Source organism: Trachurus japonicus, chromosome 13, assembly GCF_045865225.1.
Source record: "Trachurus japonicus isolate A0001 chromosome 13, Traja_1.0".
NCBI lineage: Eukaryota > Metazoa > Chordata > Actinopteri > Carangiformes > Carangidae > Trachurus > Trachurus japonicus.
The window spans coordinates 5,134,346-5,155,396 of record NC_140919.1 but is presented as its reverse complement, the minus strand read 5'-3'; the positions used below and the strand labels follow the sequence as shown (position 1 = coordinate 5,155,396).

Sequence of the window (21,051 nt, the reverse complement as noted above, 5' to 3'; positions counted from 1 at the left end):
AGTCTGTTAACCCTGAAATGAGGCAAACTCTGGGTTTCCCGTTTCAGAACCAGGGAAAGAGGAGTAACTCCAGCCCAGGTTAATTTAAAACTCCTAATATAGATGTGTATTGTTGATGATAATGTTTTTTAGAGTGTTTAAGACTGGACAGCTGTCTAAGCAGCTGGCCTAAGGAACAGAAATATATTTGATATAATTTGAAGACGTCTGCATAAGTGTGTTATTGTGAAATTATACATTTAGTTGTGCTCCATATAAAACTATGACAGGCTTTTGTACATAGATACCTTTATTACAAGATCAAACTGAATTAAAGTGCTTGACAAAATTCAGATGTTGAATATAAAGAACACAAGATGGCATAGTAAAATGAGGTACTAGAATAGTATGGCTCAGTTTTTAGTAACAAGCATAAGAAAACAGGTTGGACATGAGAAACTAATATAAAAACAATTCTTCATTTCAAAGTTGCAAAAAGTGGTTAAAGAACTAAAATCTTGATTTACAATGCAAAAGTGACAATAGTGCAAAAACAATTACAACAGCTCAATGGAGGTAAGGTGTTGGAGTCATATTCATGTACACAACAGGGCCAGGGCAGATTATACATTGCAAAAGTTCATTTAGAGTCATTAAGTTTTCCAGGTGTTTTCAGAGAGACAGTGGCAGCAGATGTCTGGGAGTGAATTGATGCTGCAGAGCTGCTTTAGTTTAGCAACTCAAAATGTCAGGACCAAACAGCAAACAATCCCAGCAGTACAGTTTGTTAGGACCATAATGCAGTGTATGGTTAGGAATCACTGTCTGAAATAATCCTAGTAAAATGTATGAAATAATCCATATATTTCTCGATAAGAAATACTTGTGCAAGAACAGAACGGTAAATTAATAACAACAATAACAAGTGAAGAACATTAGAAAAACTATTTACAATTGGGTACAGCTATGTCCAACATGGGGGCAAGGTGTCTAGAGACCATGGGGTGGTAAGACTAGGGTGGCAAGAGCATGGAAGGAAGAGCATAGGGAACACTGTTATGGCCACAGATGTTTAAAAAAAAATATTCAATGTTAACAAAAAATACCACCCATCACATAAGGCATGACACTGTGGGTTATTTTGGCCAAAAACAGTCCAGGAAGACTAAACTTCAACAAACAAAATGGTCCCTCCAACATTTAGTGTTGCTGAAGTTGTTTCTTAATGGACTCGGCAAAACTGTTTAAAAATATATCATTTCCCTGAGTGGTGAAATGAACTTGGTCAGGTAAAAATAACCCAGGAGTGTCGAATCTTATGTGAGGGTGATGTATAAAAGCCCCATTTAAACAATGTACAAATGAGGCCATAACACTGTTCACAAACTTTATAGCTTTTTCAATCTTCCCCGGATTGGCACCACCCCTCCACCTGCATCTCTGGGTGATCCCAGAAAAGATTATACAAATCCCTGGGTGCTGCAGGTGGAGGTGGTGCAGGTCCTCCTTCATGGCTGCGACGAGGTTGAAGGTAGATGTCGTTCCCAAGTCATTCCCGCCGCAGTGTGTAAGGAGGACATCCGGGGCTGCTCTTCCTTGGAGGGACTGCTCAAAGAAGGGGATCAGGCCTCTCCACTTCAGTCCACCCCAGCCGAACCAATGGATCCGGATCCCCTCGATCCCGAGGGTGGTCCCCATGGTCTCTGCCGCTCTCTTGGCCCCACGCCGGACGTAGCTGTCCCCAATGATCCATACATTTACTGCAAGGAACACAAATAACAATAGATATGATGGGTATTAGATTACCTCCATGACTCTCTTGTACTTGTACTGTTAGATTGGGCATTATAAAAAATCTCTACTTACGTGGTTTACCGCTTGCTGCAGTAGCCATCCTGTTGCCCCTGATGTACAAATAATTCTGAAAGAGAAAGAAATAATGATTGAATTCATTTCAAACGTGTCTAAAATGAAAGAAAAAAATCAAAAAATATATATATATTTCTATATAGATTATTTAGTGCAGGGAGATTATTAATGCTTTGTACATTATCTGCGTTGTTTTGATTTTGAATTTACCCAAATCCACAAATTTCAGTGTGCCTGATTTTATATTTAGTGGGTTTATGTGTTCTCTCTGTGTTCTCTGTATCCAGCTTATTTTTTTTATTGTCTTTATTACTCTTTTCTGAAGTGTGCATATCGGCTGTAGAGTGCTTTTATAGATACACAGTAGTAGTACTAGTAGTAGTAGTAGTATAGTGTGTCACTGCTGGTCACAATGAAAAAAAATAAACATTTAAAAAAACTATACGTTAATCTTGTTGTACCACTACCATACTTCAGTTTATATACAGTCTATGCCCCACACCAACACATCATACCATCAAAATCAACTCACATTATCAATATAGTTTAGTAATCATAATCTAACAACACTTGTCAACCCTGCTGTCTGTCTTAGCACTATTTACAATAGATTAAACTTCATTTTAAAACAGATCGATATCTCGGCGGTGTGTTAGCATATTCAAAAAGTAGCCGGTGCAAGCTAACTTTTTTAAATTTCGCGGGCTATAGCCTTAACAGTAACTTCACAATCAACAACGCTAAAAAAAAACAAAAAAAAAAACAGGGGTAACGCTTGGTGTAGACATGCAGTTAACTATTCAAATTTTCACATCTTGACCGGGAGTTGATGTATAAACATATTTTGTCCATACAACCTACCTCGTTCGTAGCATCTACCGGACTCCCGATAGCCAGCCTGGTGCGTTTTTATATTCAGTGAGGTCAAAGGTAACACCCGCCCCTCTCTCCTCCCCCAGCTCCGCCCTTTTATCCAAATATGGTTTCTTCTGGCTCCAAGACTCAAAAATGGCTGCGCCCTGTAAGCCAAAATCGAGGCTTCACAAACGGCCCTTCACAAACCAATGGGTGACGTCACGGAGGGTTGCCACTTGGTTTCGACGCGGTGTGCGTCTTCATCAGAGGTCAGCAGAACAGAGGGCGACACTGCTGGCTAAATAATCACTACCTGAAGTTCATTCATATCATTAAAGCGTAGGCCAATGATATTCTTGCATTCACCAGATGGGCAGATACATGATCTGTTTTTCATCATGTACATTAATGACATATGTAAGATCTCTAAGGTATTGCATTTCGTGTTGTTTGCAGATGACACAAATATTTTTTGTTCTGGGGATAACTTACAAAAACTACAAAAAGACATTAATATAGAAATGAACAAAATGAAAAAATGGTTCGACAGAAACAGATTATCATTAAACCTGAGCAAGACAAAACAAACTTACAAACATGTACCAAAACGGCTCCAAAATACGCACAAAAATCCAAAAGAAACGAAAATTAACTAAAAGATTAACTAAACAGGTCGGTGTTTTACGCATGCCTCTGTGCGTCTGGCACACGCGTCTTGGAGCTCTCCCACATTGGTTTGTGAATGAAAACTACCAGTATATGTTCAGCTCCCCTTACATGTGAAATGTATTACTTATTATTATTATTATTATTGTTATTATTACCATTATCATTATATTATTGCTGTATGAGTCACGACGCAGAGCCAGTCGCTCGAAACGTTGTCTTTTGAATTAAAAAAATAAATATATTTTTCAACTTCGGGAGAAGACGGTGTTGAGTTCTCTTTTTGCCTCATAACTATGGACAGTGCCATGGATTTATCGGTGAAGAGTTAACTGCTGATATTTTGTAGTGCTGAAATATGACCAAGCGCGCTGTCCGCTGTCTCAGTGCTGAAATGAATGACAGCGTGTCACCGCCCGAGAGAGAGAGAGAGAGAAAGAGAAAGAGAGAGAGAGTACGTTACAGTACGCAACCAAAATGTCATTTTACATGTAAGCGGAGCTGAACAGGCAGATGCGTAAAACACATATTTTGACTACTATATGCTGTTGCTATTTTTTTTTTAAAGTTACCTTTCGTTTCCTTTGGATTTTTGTGCGTATTATGAAGCTGTCCTGGTCCATGTTTGTAAGCCTTTTTACCAGGAGTAAATTCCCCAAAGTTGCAACAACTTGTAGTGATCCACTGGGTTTTGCCTGGCCATAGTCTATTGGAGCTGGGGTAGTTGATTTGCAGGTTTGCTCCGCAGGTTTTTTTCATTGTGTATTAGGCCAGGGAAATGATCAATTATCCTTGTGGTTTGCGCACGGGGACGTGCGGACCTTTAATGAATGAATGAATGTTTCTTTTTTGCTGTAAGTTGTGTGCGTAATGCGTAAAAGTGCATTAGTGGGGGGGTCCGCCCGCTATTCAGACATCCCGCTATTCCGACATGTCACTATTTAGACATCCCGCTATTACGACATCCCTCTATCTAGACATGCCGGTAGTCCGACACTTTTTGATACCGCTATTCCGACACGTCTTTTTTTTTTTTTTTTTTTTTTTTTACAGCTGCGATACCCAGGCGCGTCTCTCTCTCTCTCTTTTCTTTTCAGCATGTCTATCACTGGTTTGATGAGGGAGTGATGTTCTTAATCTCAACAACTCAACTATCAAGCAAACAAAACTGACACACATGATAAACAAACAGAACTATGCTGTAGTTTGTTTGTCAAGTTAACCTGTGACCTTCAGCACCACGGACAGCGCCGCGGAGAAGCTGCAGCTGTGAGCGTCTGGGCTCTGGGCTTATGGCCTGGGGCCTTATTTATCAAAACTGTAAGTAAGCAGTGTAAAACTGCTGCTACTAAATGTTTTGCTTAGGCCTACGGTGAAAAGACAGCCCAAAATATTTACACCTTTTTCAGATCTATCAAACTGTGCGTGCACAACTCTGCACCTCAACTTTGATAACTGGATCCAAGAATGGTGCACAGTTGCGCACGTGAACACACCTCCGTCCCGGAATGCCTACACAACCATATGGTCAGCACGTGCATATTAATTAGCCATGTGCGCTCTGTGGAGCGACAACAAAGTGACAACGAAGACAACGGGCGGAGGGAGGGGGAAAGAAAGCGAGATACATGGCATCGGGCAATAAATCAGGCAAAAACCTCCCAAATCTCAACAAAAGGGAGCAGAAAAAAGAATAATCTTATGTAATCTGCCCCTTTATTCCAGACAATCTTTTTTTTCTTCTTTTACCTATGTTAAAACAATGTAAAGCAGCAGGATAAACTCAGGTGACAGAATAATAACAGTCTCAGCTCTGCAGATCAGTGTGCGCTGCTGCCGGTGTGTTTTTAAACTTGGAGGGTTTGTTTTTTCTTCTCTAATAGGCCTATGTATTTGTGTATGAGAAACAGTGTCTCAGATGAAAAAATAAAAATAAATCAGAAGGACACTCTGACTATAACGTAATCAATCAATGTCGGAAAAGCGGAATGTTTGAAAAATAGTAAAGTGCCTCTACTCCGACAATGAAAAAAAAAAAATGTCGGAATAGTGGGACGCTTAAAAAATAATGTTAATGCCGCTATTCCGACAATTAGAAGTCAATGTCGAAATAGCGGCATGTCTGAATAGCAGCATGTAACCATTAGTGGGACCGAGGGTTTAAATGGGGAAGTGACGTGGTGAGAGGGGAGGAGAGTGAGAGACACAGTCGGTGTTAGGACGGCTGGCGTGGCGGCAATTCCAAAGCGGCATAGTGGATTATTTTACCTGGTGGATTACCCTGTGGATCATAAAGGCCCGTTTGGACACCGCACGGCCCGTTTTCAGCCAAGCGGGACGAGGGAGAGGACTGGCGTGGTCACCTCGGCGTCTCTCCCGTGTGGACAGTAGGACAAACAAACTCTCTCTCACTCACCCTCACCACGCGCCAACACACACACACACACACACACACACACACACACACACACACACACACACACACACACACACACAGTGACAGTGCATGGGGGGGGGGGGGGGCTTTCGGGTTCTGTTGATCTGTGTGTAATTGTTTATTATATGCCGCCTGTGATGGGCGCGTTTTGAGTTCAGTGAAATACAGAGACTCAGACTAAGTAGCGACTTTGATTATTGCTTCCCTGGACGCACCAGTAGCGCGAGCCTAGGTCCGCCTGCAGCAGGACTGCGTTGTGCCAGTTCCCCTTATATCCTTATTGTAAGGGAAATTGTTACAAACTGACATCGGAGTGTGTGATTGTAAATGGCGAGACTTTGTGTTTGTTTATTTATTAAGCTTCCACTGACTGTATCACATCTGTACACATGTCTTAACTCATTGAGTGCCGCGCTCCTTTCCAAAGTTTTAGTCAAGTGTACCGGCAAATTAGACCATATTTGACTTTTTATTTTAGAGCCATAGTGTATTCTATATTATTGCCACCAACACATACTGTGGCTCATTTGAAAGGTTTAACTTTATCCTTCAAATGGCCACAAACCGTTTGTTCCTACGTGCCTCCGTTCCTGAGAAAAGTCAAGCTAAACATGGCTGGGTTTCACCAAAATCCCTCCTTTTTTTCTAGAAAAGGAGATAGAGCGTCTTTTATGAAAGCTGCTCTGTTTGTGTCTGTCGCTCTTCTGACACTCGCATTTCTGGATCAAAGGGCTCGTATAAGATAAATATACACAACAATTGTTGTTCTATTCACAAAACCACCATCGGGGGCGGGGGGGGCGCCACTAAACAACAATAACACAGACGCACCGTGCCGTGTCACAGCCTCTCGCCGCGGAACGTGAGGCTCTGCCGGCCACAGCGGCTCGCGAACACCGGTCCCGCCGGTGGTCGCGGTCCGTCTGTGGTACGGGTCGGTGGTGCCGGTCTGCTTTGACCCAGAGACCATCAGATTTTACCGCGGGAGGACTTTGGGGAGGACACGGTGTTGCTCCAGATGAAGACCGGGCGGGACAGTGGGCTGAGAGCTTCCTGGTTCAGCTCCCAGCTGCTGCAGCCTCGCGGGTGAGAGCGGAGCAGCAGCGGAGCAGCTGCGCTGCATCTGCATGCAGAACTCCGTTTGCAGAAGCTGAGTTATGATAAAAACTTCCAGATCATGAGCTGTCATGTGACTTTGATCGTCATCTATTTCAGTTCTCCTCGTCGTAGAGTCCCCAAATTTACATATAATGTGTATTAAAGTGTCTATTTTCATAATTTAAAAAAAAAGCAAAAAACGAAAAATTTCGTTTTTGGCACTCAACGCATGGGAACGAAAAACGAGAAATTACGTGGTTGGCACTCAATGAGTTAAAACCTGAAAAAAAAAAAAAAAACGGAAACAAACCCACACACACACACACACACACATACATACATACACACACACACCCTAACCACTGCTCGGAGTAACGCACATTTACTTATGGAAATTAAAGCCTTGTCGGAATGGCGGGACGAAACTGTCGGAATGGCAGGACGTTTACATGTCGGAATGGTGGTATGTCTGAATAGCAGAATGTCGGAGTGGCAGCATGTAACCCCATTAATCATCATACAAAAAAGGGCAATAAGGGTAATTCACAACGCTGGCTATCAGGAACACACAAACTCTCTATTCTTACAGTCCAAAGTACTAAAACTTACAGACATCGTGGGCTATCAAACCGCGCAAATCATGTTCAAAGCAAAAAATAATCTATTACCAGCAAATATACAAAAATTATTTAGTATTCATGAGGGGAGTTATAATTTAAGGGGTAAAAGTAACTTTAAGGCTAGGTTTACACGAAGACGGTGTGAACAGAAGACGCAAAAGTGGCGTCGCGTCTTCACTTTTTATTTCGCGTCTACACGAGCGTTCTCGGGAGGAAATCTGTGTGCATACGGAGACGCAAAAGTGTGTACAAATCCATTGCTAATGCACGCCAGACCACTAGGTGGTGCTGTCACAAACGCCGTGATGCGTACGCGCATGCGTAGAACCTTCCTTCTTTTCGTCACTGTGCCGGGAAATCAGAAAAGGAAAACATGGCTACAGCTACAACAGCACGACCTCGAGTGTGATATTGCTTTTATACAACAGTGCTACGAGCGCATTTTAGAACAGTAATAAACTACAAGAGATTATGATTTGTTTGTTTATTTAATCATTTATTTGGCTCCGCCAACAGAAATAGTTCTGCAACTGGAAGGGAGACGAGGCTGTTGCCAGGCAACACATAAACATTTCATACTAGCTTGCTACTAGCTACAAACTTTTCCACCGAGCTGCTTCCAGTGTTGGTTCTGGTTCTGAGCCCGTGTCTGATCAGCACCGGAGCAACAGGACCAGCGTGAAGACACAGAGACGTTATCGATACCGTATTACATTTGTTTACCCGCTGTGTAATCATTATAAACACAGTTGAAGCTAAGTAGCTGAGCTACGTGGCTAACAACAGCTAAAGCTAATATCAAAACACATCGCCGTCAAAACGTAGTTGCCCCGCGGCGATTTTTTTCCAGCCGGGTTTAGTAGAGATTTATCTCCAATTAGACGGACCAGGTCAGGTCCAAGTTTTAATGTTCAGGTCCGTTTCTAACTGTAGTAGCAGCAGAGAGATGGGGCAGCTCCTGTATGGGGAGCCTGGCTCTGACTTAGCTCCATTATAGCTTAGCTCCTGTCCACTGCTGAACAGCGGAGTGATAACGTCCGTAAACAGTCCCAGTGCTGTTATACTGTATATCAGCACTCATGGAACGTCTCTTGTCCAATCAAATTGCTCGGTTGGGACCTGTCGGAACTAACTGTTGTATAATTGTAGTTATTGCGGCCAAAGTAGCCTGCAGTGTCACTACCCGATTTGCGACGCTACCCGATCTGTGACAAAACGGGTCTGCGCATGCGCAGACCGGCCGCCATCTTGGACAGCTGCCTACGGCAACTCCACTTGGACAAACTTCATTTGGGCACTGCCCGATTTGCGTACATGCTTAAAGTTCTGTGAAATTAAAATACGGTACTGTGAAAATGATTAAAAAATAAAATAAAATAAAATAAAAACCGCGGAGGTCCGTCATAAGACAGCCGCGGCAGACTCGTTTATTCAGTGAGTGTTGTGGTAGTTGTGATTGTTTGTGGTTGTCATGGTGATGAGGCCGGCGAGAAAAGAGGACAGTAAACATTAAAAGTCCGCCTGTGTTCCTGTTTTCTGAGCATCAAGATCCAGACCACCACAACCAACCCTCAATTTACATTACTAATAAAGTATTTAAAAAAATTAATAAAAAGATAAACCGTCTCTGGCGACGCACATAGGGCAGTGATCAAGTCAATTCAACTAAGTTTGTCCAAGTGGAGTTGCCGTACGTGGCTGTCACAGATCGGGTAGCGTCGCAGATCGGGTAGCGACATGCAGGTCTGAAGGGTGGATGTAATCCGACATGTTTGTTTGTATCGTGACGTCAACACGCCGACTTGACGTCAACACACCGACTTGACGTGAGCAGAACAGCAGATCTGAGCCAGTTTTGCGTCTTGGCCTGTTTAGGCGGAGACGCTGCGCTGGAGCGTATTCAACTTTTCCACTTTCAGGGGTGGTTTGAGATTTTTGCGTCTTCAAGCCCCAAAAACGCCGTCACCATATAAACGAAAGGCACTTCCGATAAAATATTTTATCGTCTTTACTCGCAAGCGTCTTCGTGTAAACGGCCCCTAAGTTAACGTTAATTCGGACAAACAGGAAAGGTTTTTGTGTTTCAGTCAGCGGGGTGAGACTATGGAACAAGTTCACTATGGAGTTGAAGCAGTGTCCAAGCATGAAACAGTTTAAAATGAGGTACAAAGAGTCTATTCTCCAGAAGTACAGGGACGAGGTAAATGTTGGGTAGCACCAAGTGTAATGAAGTTGCTGTGCATATTTATTTTTATCTTTTTATACTGGTCATTATCTTGTGGTGTTGTTTGTTGTTGTTTTTTGTTGTTGTTGTTGTTGTTGTTTTTTCTTTTTTTCCTTTTGCATGTATGTGCGAGTGTATGTATCTGTATGTGGACATGTGTGTGTATGTATGTATGTTTGTATAATTAGTATGTATGCATAATTAGTGTGTATAAGCAAATTATTAGTAAACGTAAATTAAATTAAAATGTAAAGTAAACTATAAATAAATTATATTCATGATTTTGTAACATAAGATATGTTTAGACAAGGATCTTAGCTAGTCATATATAAGGAGAGGGGGTGGGAGTTTATAAGTTTTACTTCTTCTCACTCCTTTTCGAATATGTATTCTATTTTTTTCATGTTTAAATGTTTTGTCTCATTCTCTTTTTTTATTACTTTATTTTCATATTCGAAATAAACATTTCAATCAATCAAAAAAATCAATCAATCAAATCAAAAAGGGCAGCTTAGGCCCGCCCACCAAGAATAAACAAAAAATACACAAAAGATTACACAAAAAGAGTCAATTAGAATGAAAAAAGAGAGAGGGAGAGTCAGATACAAATGGGAAAAAATTAATTACTCATCACAATCAAACATGTATGGCAACAATATACTCTTAGAGCAGGGGTTCTCAAAGTTTTGATAGCTGAGGGCCAATTTAGGAACCTATCATTGGGAAAAAATTAGGAAAAAAAAAAACTGGAAAAAAAAAAATCCCATTTGTAATCACTTTAAAGAGCAGGTTGCATACAGTTTACATTAGTCGCATCGCATCCAGTAATGTAATAACAATAAACACATTTTAATTAATAAATGGCAAATCATAATCCCAAATAATGGCAAATTTGGGATATAACTGTGACAGTGGTGGTCCTGTCACTATGCCTCCAATTGATCATGTGCCCTGGCTACTTGGCCAAAGGGATGTCCCTTTGGGTGACTGGCAAGCGCACATGACTCTTACCCGGGAGGTGTGGGTTCAATCCCCGCCCGGGCCCTCTTCACCTTGCCACATTACAGTCCTGTGTGCAGTCCATTTCAGAATATATGTAAAAACATATTAAGAAAGGTCAGTATTATCAGCATGAGGCTTATTCAGGAGCAATTCCAGTCACCAAAGCACCACAGGAAAACCTTCCACCTCTCCACCTCTCGTCTTGGGCAAGGCCCTCACGTGGAGCGTGTGGGTCAAGGATGTCCTGAGCACCATCTGCTCCAGCATGTCGCCATTGTGCAGAAAAGCACATGTGTCGATCACGAGTGGTGCAAAGGTTGGCCTAACCTCCATGGCCTTGAACAGTGTAGACCGCCATCTTGTTTTCATTATTCCAAGATCTTTCAACAATTGAGCGTACTCTGAAATGACGAAAGTTGAAACATCTCTGCACTGCACCGATGACAGTCTCCTTGTATGGTGTTATGAGACCGATTGGACTGTCCAAACACCATCACCGAGTAGGAATTATCCTGGGGGAGGAAACTGTCCAGCCAGGTAAAATTGACTGTTCTTCAAAATGCGAGTGTCATGGACTGACCCTGGGTAACCCAGAAAAATGTCCAGGAACGGTCCTTCAGAGTCACAAATGGCCTGCATGTTGATCGAGTAGAAGCCCTTGTAGTTCAGGTAGTCCAGTCTGTGAAGTTGGGGTGGTTTTATCCAAACATGGCAGCCATCGATTGCACCCACAGCAAGCAAGCCAATACACGTAGATCAGGACCTCCAGTTGACTGCCCCAGCTATGATCTTCCACGTCCCTCTGTAGAAGCCTGTAGAAAAAAAGAGCAAGCAGTTGTCAATTTTCTGTCCAGAAATGAAAACAGTCGTCTTTTAGCTGGGAAAAAGGACACCATCACCAAAAATAAACAGAAAATGCAAAGGAGAGTTCTAAGGGTGAATTCCAATTCTTATTTCATCCCTACCCCCACCCCATAGCCCTTAACCCTCGCCCCTTGAAACAAAGCTACAAGGGGTAGGAGTTGAAAGTCAACCCCTACGAAATTGGGACACCCCTTCAACAATCCTACACGTCATCAGTAGTCTCTGCTGGCTTTCACATAAGCAGACGTGACAAGCTTTTGCCTTAATTAGCAATCGTCTTTTCTCCCGGGATGACAACGGAGGTTGGCCGGCTGACAACCTCTCCGGACGGGTGGTGTCTCTGTGACGAGCTGTTGATCTGCTCCACGGGTGGAGCTTCACTTCTCCGAAAAGGGCTGGTGTAGAAATTGTCACAATAGACAATGTAACCTGAACCCAGGTACTCTTTGTCCACCAGTGATGAAACAACATCAAAAGACAGCCCCTTCCCCGATGAAAACCTTGACTTTCCGGTGTACAGTCTGAAGTCAACTGTGTAGCCGTTCACATCAGCCAAAACAAAAAATTTCAGTCCCCACTTGGTGGGCTTGGCTTTCATGTACTGCTTGATGGATAATCTTGCTTTGGTAGCAACCATCCTTTCGTCGACTGATACATGCAGCGATTCCTGAGCATGTCAAGGAGAGGTCTGACGCGATGAAGTGTGTCATGCTCCTTTTTTCATCATTGGCTGCGTCTTCCACTGGATTATGCAGGTTGGTTGTGATGGCGACAAACCGGTCTCTGGACATTACGGTGGCAGGAAAAGCAACATGGAAAATTGTCTTTTTCTTCCAAAAGTCTGTCATTTTGGGAAAATTGCACACTGCCATGTAAAGCAATAACCCAAGGAACTTTTTCAGTTTTTCAGGGGTGAGCTCAGCAGGTATCAGACATAAGCAACTACCGTAGATCTCTAAATAGCAGTGTTGTTGTCAAAATGACTGCGATAAATTTTGAATTATGTGAAATAATTATTGTGTTATAAACGGCCCAGTTTTAAAGCTAGAGTGAAGATACAGATATTATAAGAAACCAGGAGACACGAGGCATCTGTTGGTATCAACCATGGCATGATCGCTTGTCAGAAAACGGGCTAAATAATGCTCCAAAGTTCGGCTAGATTCTGGTGGGGGGGAAACTTTTAATCCTGAACACTCCTGTCATCCATGTGTATGCCTCTCTCGCTCGCTCTGGTGTGCCGCGTGTGTGTGTGTAATGTGTTAAAATTCAACTGGTAGTTTATATAGGCTGTGTTAAAGAAAATCACCTAAGCAGTAAAAGCAGAACATTTAATGGATCAAATTAAAATCTGGTGACACTGCAGGCAGCTCAGACAGACAGGGAGACAGAGACAGAGACATGGCGTGAAGATGCAGAACATCAGGTAAGACACAGGAAGGAATAGTCTAAAAACAGCAATATATTTTTTTCAACCATAGTCCTACATGTCAGCAGTAAATAAAACTACTAAGCAGAATAGAGCAGAGAAGAGGCAGGGAGAAAGTCCTCAAAACTATGAACATTCTAAAATAGCTAATTTTCATGAATTGGTGAAGATGGACACCTGCTTCTGGTTCCAGTGGGCAGACTGGATCTCGTCCTGGTACACTGCAGTGTAGTTCTCAGCTAAGTCCACCTGCAGGACCACAGAGTCTCCGTCTGCTTGGGCTGTCGCTTTCTTCTCCTCAAACACTGCACTCTGTTTTCTCTTGATGAAGCAGTGTTTGAGAAATTGTGGTGCAGTGCTAGTGAGAAGACGGAGTACATCTCCAAGTACTCCAGTCTTCTGGACCTTAGCCTGCACTCCCCCGACCGTCTGCCAGCTATACCAGGTGGTCTTCAGTTGTTTCTCCTCACCTGGTATGTGGTCCACATTCTGCTCTGGAACAGTTGGGCATCCCTGCACTCCTCACAGTTGTTCAGCATACACTGTTGGTCATCAGTGCTGCACACCATGGAGCTGACAAATTCTGTTGTGCCATTGAACACATTGCGAGGAACATGGCGGCGCACACATTCCAGGAGACACAGACAAACATTTCTTGGAGTATCTTAAGAGAGACAGACTTGAGGTGGCCGTAGGTCAGCAAATTTAGATTTTCCGATAACCAAATTAGGATTGTCCTCCTTGAAACAACGGTATGCCTCCATAAGGGACATTGACATGCCGTTTTTGGATGCTCTTCTTCACTCCTCCCTCTCTTATTGTCACGGCATCCTTTATTCCAGGGGCCTGTCTTGGTATGTTGTCCCCAGAATAATAATCTTTTACTCTCTCTTTAGTTTCTAATTGGATTTGCGTGTTTTTGGGGGTGGGTTTCCTGATTAACAAGTTAATTGAGAAGGCCACATTTTCAATTACTGCTCTTTTCTTTGATGGGCTTTTTGGCAGAGCCTTGGCTGTGCGTTTTAATGCTTTTCCAAAAGATTGCCTCGTTTTAAAAGGCTGCACAGACTGACTTACTTCCTGACCATCACTTTTGAGAAGACGCCATTTTCGTATTCTCTCCCTTCCTAACGCCCAAACTCTTTACAACATCCTATGACTCCTGTCTTTTACTTACTGCCTAAAAATACACAAGCGAATTTTGAATCCGCCTGGCAGACCTGTTGTAGCAAGTAAGAACTCACTGTCTGAACCTTTAAGTCAATTTGTGGACTTCTTGTCAAGACATTGTAAAGACTTTACCATCATATGTGGCTGACACCAGGGATGTTTTAAACCTTTTGTCTAACATCTCTATGCCTCACAACTCCTTCTTGGTTACCTTTGATGTTGAAGCCCTATACACCAACATCCCGCATGAAGGTGGATTAGAGGCTATGGACTTTTATTTGGAACCCAGAAAAGATGTTCTCCCTGCTGAATTGCTTATGATGTTGACCAAGTTCATTCTGAAATCTAATTACTTTATGTTTGACAAAAAATATCTTTTGCAGTCTCAAGGCACCAGTATGGGGTAGGGTTGTTCGGTATACCGGTACTAGAGTGGTACCGGGGTACTAACGCATTTAAAACGGTACCATACTGCGCTTAGATGGGACCGGTACTTTCATTTTGCGCCGCCGGCAGCGGTGACGTCGCCGCGTGAAGTGCCGCATTGTAATTTGAGCCGAGGCGAGCGAGTGAGCGAGTCACAAACGAAGCAAGGTGCTTTTTTTTAAATTACCATTACAGCGCCACCTGTGCCTGTATTTATGTGTGTGTGCGCCGCGCGGGAGAGAGAGAGACGGGCCGCTACAGACTCGGTAATTATTGCAAACACTGCTGGTTGATACGTAAGTTTCGTTTTTACCGCGCACCACCACTGGCATGCATAGTCTCTCTCTCTCTCTCTCTCTGTGAGTGAGTGAGTGAACACAGCGAAGGAGCGCTACGCAGAGGAGGGGGAGGGGGAGGGGTCAATTTGGTGTGTGTTTGAGTAACATGAATGTTTGTGTTTCATTCTATAAACTACTGATAACAATTTCTCCCAAAAATTACAACTGGTCAAAATAACAAAAAAAAAATGCAGTGTTTTCAGACCTCAAATAATGCAAAGAAAACAAGTTGATATTCATTTTTAAACAGACCACTAATTTTAATTTAGGAAGAGTTCAGAATAATATAGATGGAATTGTAATCCTGCAGCAGCAGTGACTGTTTACTGATTTAGTGATTATTTACTGGTACATATGTTATAGTTCTAAGATTTTCTATTAAAATAAAGCCAATAATGACATTTTTGTGTTCTCTTTTTATTTGGAAAAGTACAGAAAAGTATCGAAAAGTATCGAAAAACATTTTGGTACCGATACCGGTACCAAAATGTTGGTATCGTGACAACACTAGTATGGGGTCACCTTTTGCCCCCAACTATGCAAACTTGTACATGGGACTGTGGGAGGAAAGACATATATTCAATAATAACCTGTTTGCTGATAAAATGTTGTTCTTTCGCAGATTTATTGACGACATTATTATGGGATTCACGGGTAGTGAGGATGAGCTCATGCTATTCTGTGATTATATGAATGAAACTTATTCAAACTTAAAATTCACTATGGAATACAGTCGTGAAACTATTCACTTCCTGCTCATCTCAGTGAATGAGAACAGGGGTTTGGATACATCTATTTATCGTAAAAGCACTGACAGAAATACTATTCTACATGCTGAAAGCTTCCACCCGGATCATCTCATCAACAACATCCCTTATAGACAATTCATCAGGCTGAAAAGAATTTGTAGCAATGAAGAGGAGTACCACACTAAGGCACAAGAAATGCCCTAACGTTTCAAACAAAGGGGATACGACAAATCTCTTATCGACAGAGCTATGGCAAAAGCCAACATAAGAGACAGAGAAGAATTATTAAAGGGATAGTTCAACATTTTGGCAAATTGGCCCATTGCCATAATCGCTATAGTCATAGCAGTAGGTTCATTACCTTTAATTGTAGGTGTAAGCTATTTTCAGTACGGCGGAGCGCAGCAGCTGGCTGCTCAGAGCTACGCTATGGAGGCTAAGGGAATTTCTTGGTTTCCCTCATTAAACTCATCAAATTCAACATCCCAAAACTCCACAGCGCTTTTGTAGACAAGTTGTGACCTGCACAACCACCACGCTATGAGATAATGACGGAACGATACGAAACGGAGCCGTTTTCGAGGTAAATACAGGGCAAATACGGAGACTGCTTGCTGAAAAACTGTCCCTGAACGCAACGCGCATCAGCGGTTTTGTATGAATTTACCTCGAAAACGGCTCCGTTTCGTATCGTTCCGTCATTATCTCATAGCGTGGTGTTTGTGCAGCTCACAACTTGTCTACAAAAGCGCTGTGGAGTTTTGGGATTTTGTATTTGATGAGTTTAATGAGGGAAACCAAGAAATTCCCTTAGCCTCCATAGCGTAGCTCTGAGCAGCCTGCTGCTGCGCTCCGCTGTACTAAAAATAGCTTACACCTACAATTAAAGGTAACGAACCTACTGCTATGACTATAGCAATTATGGCAATGGGCCAATTTGCCAAAATGTTGAACTATCCCTTTAAACCCTCCCCTCACCCAGCATGAAAACCAAAACAGCACTACCTATGTTTTTGAATATTCCACAGTGTCTAGTCAAGTAAAACAGATCATCACTAAGCACTGGAAATTTCTCGAATGTGACCCCAGTCTGAACCATCTATCCTCGTCCAGACCTCGTTTTTGCTTTAAGAGAGGTAGAAACGTAAGGGACATGGTGGTTAGTTCTATGTATGCTGAACCCACACAAACTAATTGGCTGTTTCAGCAAGTGTATGGAAATTACAGATGTGGCAAATGTGCGCGTTGTGCCAACACATTCGACACCAAATCATTCAATCATCCCCACTCAGGAAAGAAATATAAAATAAAAGAATTTATTAACTGCCTTTCCACCCATGTTGTTTATGTGTTGATGTGCCCCTGTGGTCTTATGTATGTTGGCCAAACTAAATGTAACTTAAAACTGCGTATTGCAGAACATAAAGCGGCCATCAGAAACAACAACCTAGATTATGCTATCACCACACATTACCAAGACAAAAACCATAGCTCTGCTGCCTCCCTCAGGTTCATTGGTATTGAAAAAATCAATCCTAATCCCAGGGGGGGGGACATCATAAAACAACTGCTGAGAAGAGAGGCCTTTTGGATTAACAAACTCTCCACCCTTGAGCCTTGCGGTATGAATGACTCACAGGACCTGAGTTGTTTTCTCTAAACCTGGTTGTTGTGATTATTGTTGTCATTGTACATTTTTCTTGCAGTATGTTTGTGGGGCGCTTCTTAAAATTAGGCTTTCCTATTGTATTGTATTGTATTGTATTTGGTGAGTGCTTGTATTTAATTTTATCTGCACGTTGCTATATTATCCATATCACACAGATAAATTATATTCATGGGTTTTAAACTTTTGTGTATGTTCTGGGTCATGTGACCAGAAGGTAGTCTATATCAGGGGTACTCAAATACATATGTCGAAGGGCCAGAATTTTTCTTAACAGACACCTTGGGGGCCGAACATTCAAATAGGCCTAGATTGAAATTAAATTCACCTTTTTCGTCTAATAATTTAAATATGTTTATTTTACTTGTAAGCATATAATTTTTATTTATACACTTAATGGTGTTTTGTATGATATGAAAAATCTTGACATTGTCATATCATCATTTCCATATCATGCTGGAGTTTTACACTGCTGACTTGTATCCTCAGACATGCCCTGTGATTTTCAGCTTAAATATGAAAGGAGGCTGACCATCACAGGACATGTCTGACTCTGTTCTGAGGATACAAGTCATTGGTCCTGAAATGTGTGTTTCTCTTCTATAATACACATTCTACATCTCGGAGGCGACGTCTTTCCACACATGGGCTTCCTTCACCTTTCAAACAAGGCAGAGCTCAGTGGGAAACAGTAGGAGAGACACAGACCGAGGGCACCGGGACACAACAGCGGGGGAGAAGCAGGTCGTGCAGCTGTGTGCAGCTGAGTGCAACTGTGCGCCACAGATGTGCACGGAAAAACAATTGCGTCTCATCAAATGCGCGCGGCTACGGCTTTTGAGTTGTGAGCGTGCATGATGCGCGGCTACATTGAATGGGTTTGAGCTCGCGCAAAAGACGCTTCATCTGAACGGCCCCCATGCATGATGCACAGACAGTTGAACCAAGATGGCGGTGAAAATCACCCACGGTCTCTGCAGACAGGCAGGGGAAACCCTGCAGTCCAGCCCGCTCCCCAAACACTCGCGCATGGTGATTTGGGTTCGTCAGCGTTTCTGTATCCCAGTGCAGCGCCTCACAGGCACACACAAACGCTACGCACGTGTTTCCATGTCCCAGCGCTTTGACTTACAGGCGCACGGAGCCCGAAAATACAGTATACAGTAATATGTAAACTAGTAGAACTCAGTCGCGAGCCTGATTGGAAGGTTCGGCGGGCCGGATGCGGCCCGCGGGCCGCCTATTGAGTACCGCTGGTCTATATGAACACACCCAGCAACGCCAGAGGCGAACCTGACGACACAACAAGCGAAACGCGTTGTTCACAATAAATTGTATCAGCACAAGTCTCATCAGTGTGCGGTGGTCGTTCTTCACACCCTGCTGCCCACCAGCACCTGAAGAATTGTGGTTGTGCAGGGAGATCCGTCTTTACTCTATTCATGTTTTGTTGTTTATGACTGTGAATAAAATGCTGCCACACAATGTTGTTTCTGACTTGTTCTTGCAAATCCTTTCTTGGAAACTTGAATCATGTTGAAAATATTAATGTTAAACTATAAACAGCATTTCCTAACGGAACATGCGTGTGAATGCTGAAAGCCATTGCTGAACCATGCTGAATTAGCAGATTAAATTGACAAAGACATGCGGAATGGCATACAAGAAACATGCCCAAGGAAGGAATTGAACCCACAACTTCATGAGTGGTAACCTAACACACTAACCACATGGCCACCGAGGACCTGAGTTACAATCAGCTTTATACTATCAGGAATCAAAGACTGTCCAGTGACAGCTGAATAGTTGGAATCAGTCAAGTAAAGTCAAGCAATGACATGACTGAGGCAGGAATCGAACCCATGAGCTCATGATCACTAAACCTTTACCCTGCCGCTTCGCCACAGAGAGCACACTGCATCCAAGGCTGTTGTCATTCATTGTAATGTGATGATGTGGTACAAATAATCAATGAGATAACGAACACCTGTAACCAATTGAAGGCGGGGGAGGGGAGGTGAATTCTGCCAGTGAAGTCCCATAGTGGGCAGCGCAAGACAAGAAACGATGGATACAAATCATTCAAGAGCTTTAAGGCAAGGCAAGGCAAGGCAAGGCAATTTTATTTGTATAGCCCGTTTTTACAAACAGTTTGTCTCAAAGGGCTTTACATGGCATCGTAACAACATCCTCTGTCCTTAGACCCTCACATCGACTGAGGAAAAACTCCATGGAAACCCTTTTAACAGGGAAAAGTCGGAGAAACCTCAGGGTGAGCAACAGAGGAGGGATCCCTCACCCAGGACGGACAGACGTGCAATAGATGTTGTTACAGACAAGAAAACAGTTTACAGTTTGTCACAGAATGTGCGAAATATGGAAATGTTAGCAGGAGTTGATGAAGGCAGTCTCTGGTGAGGGGAGGGGCGGGAGGGGCGGGGGGGGGGGGGGGGGGGGGGGGGGGCTGGGAGAGCTGGCCAGCTCGATGGGAGGGCTGGGTGGCAGATTGGTCCATGGGAAGGAAGGGGAGGCCGGTCTAACAGCAGGGGAAGGGGAGGGAGGGGGGGGCGATGCAGGCGGCGGCTGGTGCAGAGAGATGGAGCTCCGGTGGATCTGAGGAAACACAGAGAGAGTGCGAGACACCAAGGCCAAAAGCCTGTGGTAAAGAGAATAGGTGGGGGCGCATATGCATTATCAAGTTTGATCATGTGGTATTGGTTAAAGTTCAAAGTGGCTGACACACTAACAAGGAACCTTATCCACTGGGCTATTCTACAATTCTGGTGAAATAGAGGTTGATACTTTGATGAATGTGAGATTTTTCAATGATGCTTTAAAAAAAAAAGAGAGAAAAGAGTAGAAATGAGCCACATCAAGTAAGTAGAGGACTTTTTTTTGTGAAAATAGTGCAAGCAGTGATCACCATACAAATGTTTGACCGAGGTAGGAATCGAACCCACAGTGTCATGGTCACTAGACTTTGACTTTGCCTCTAGGCCACAGTGTACACACAGTTGCAAAGACTGCTGTCTGTTGATGAGCTGCATTCTGTCTCACTCTGAAGCTGCACCTGTTGGAAACACACTGTGTCAACACCAAGAAAGCTTGAGAGCCAAGCTTGAATGACTTACAATGAAAATTTCTGTGAATTTCAGGCTGAGAGCAGCAGTTTCAACATGAAGCAAGTTATCAGAAGTCAACAGAGGACGTCTGGGAAAATAATTCACTATAATTGTTGTTGAGGCAAGATTTGAAACAGCAACCTTCAGGTCTTTAACCCAGCAAGCTAACCACTAGGCTACAGACAGAGACAGTATTTGAGGGGCAAAGAAAACTTTTAATAAGAGGATCACTGGCTTCTGCTTAAAAAAAAGAGTAAGGGAAGTGCCGAAATTAGCCACACCAAGTAAGAAGAGGACTTTTTTGTGACCTGTGACTATTTTTTGGTGAATTAAAACTAATTAAAAAGCACCTAACAGCAAGTTACAAAGTTGAGCTCCTTCTCCTGCTGCTGTGAAAAAAATGCATTGGGCTGAATGAGAGCAGAGAGCTCCCTGGCTGCATTTAAAAAATATTTTAAATTATTATCTAAGTCTCTTTGCATTTTTGACCAGAATTTTAGCCAGAAGACATGTGTGGCTACAAAACTGGAGAAAATA

At 42.9% G+C, this 21,051-nt stretch overlaps 1 protein-coding gene across 1 annotated transcript; it reads right to left on the bottom strand.

Annotated features, from left to right (window-relative positions):
- Positions 1 to 1,179: 1,179 nt before the first annotated feature.
- Positions 1,180 to 11,017, bottom strand: LOC146975313 (uncharacterized). Its single transcript, XM_085794600.1, has 2 exons — positions 10,930 to 11,017; positions 1,180 to 1,739 (listed from the first exon to the last, which is right to left on the bottom strand). Exons 1-2 carry the CDS (start codon positions 11,015 to 11,017, stop codon positions 1,180 to 1,182), a joined length of 648 nt encoding a protein of 215 aa, XP_085650726.1.
- Positions 11,018 to 21,051: the final 10,034 nt, after the last annotated feature.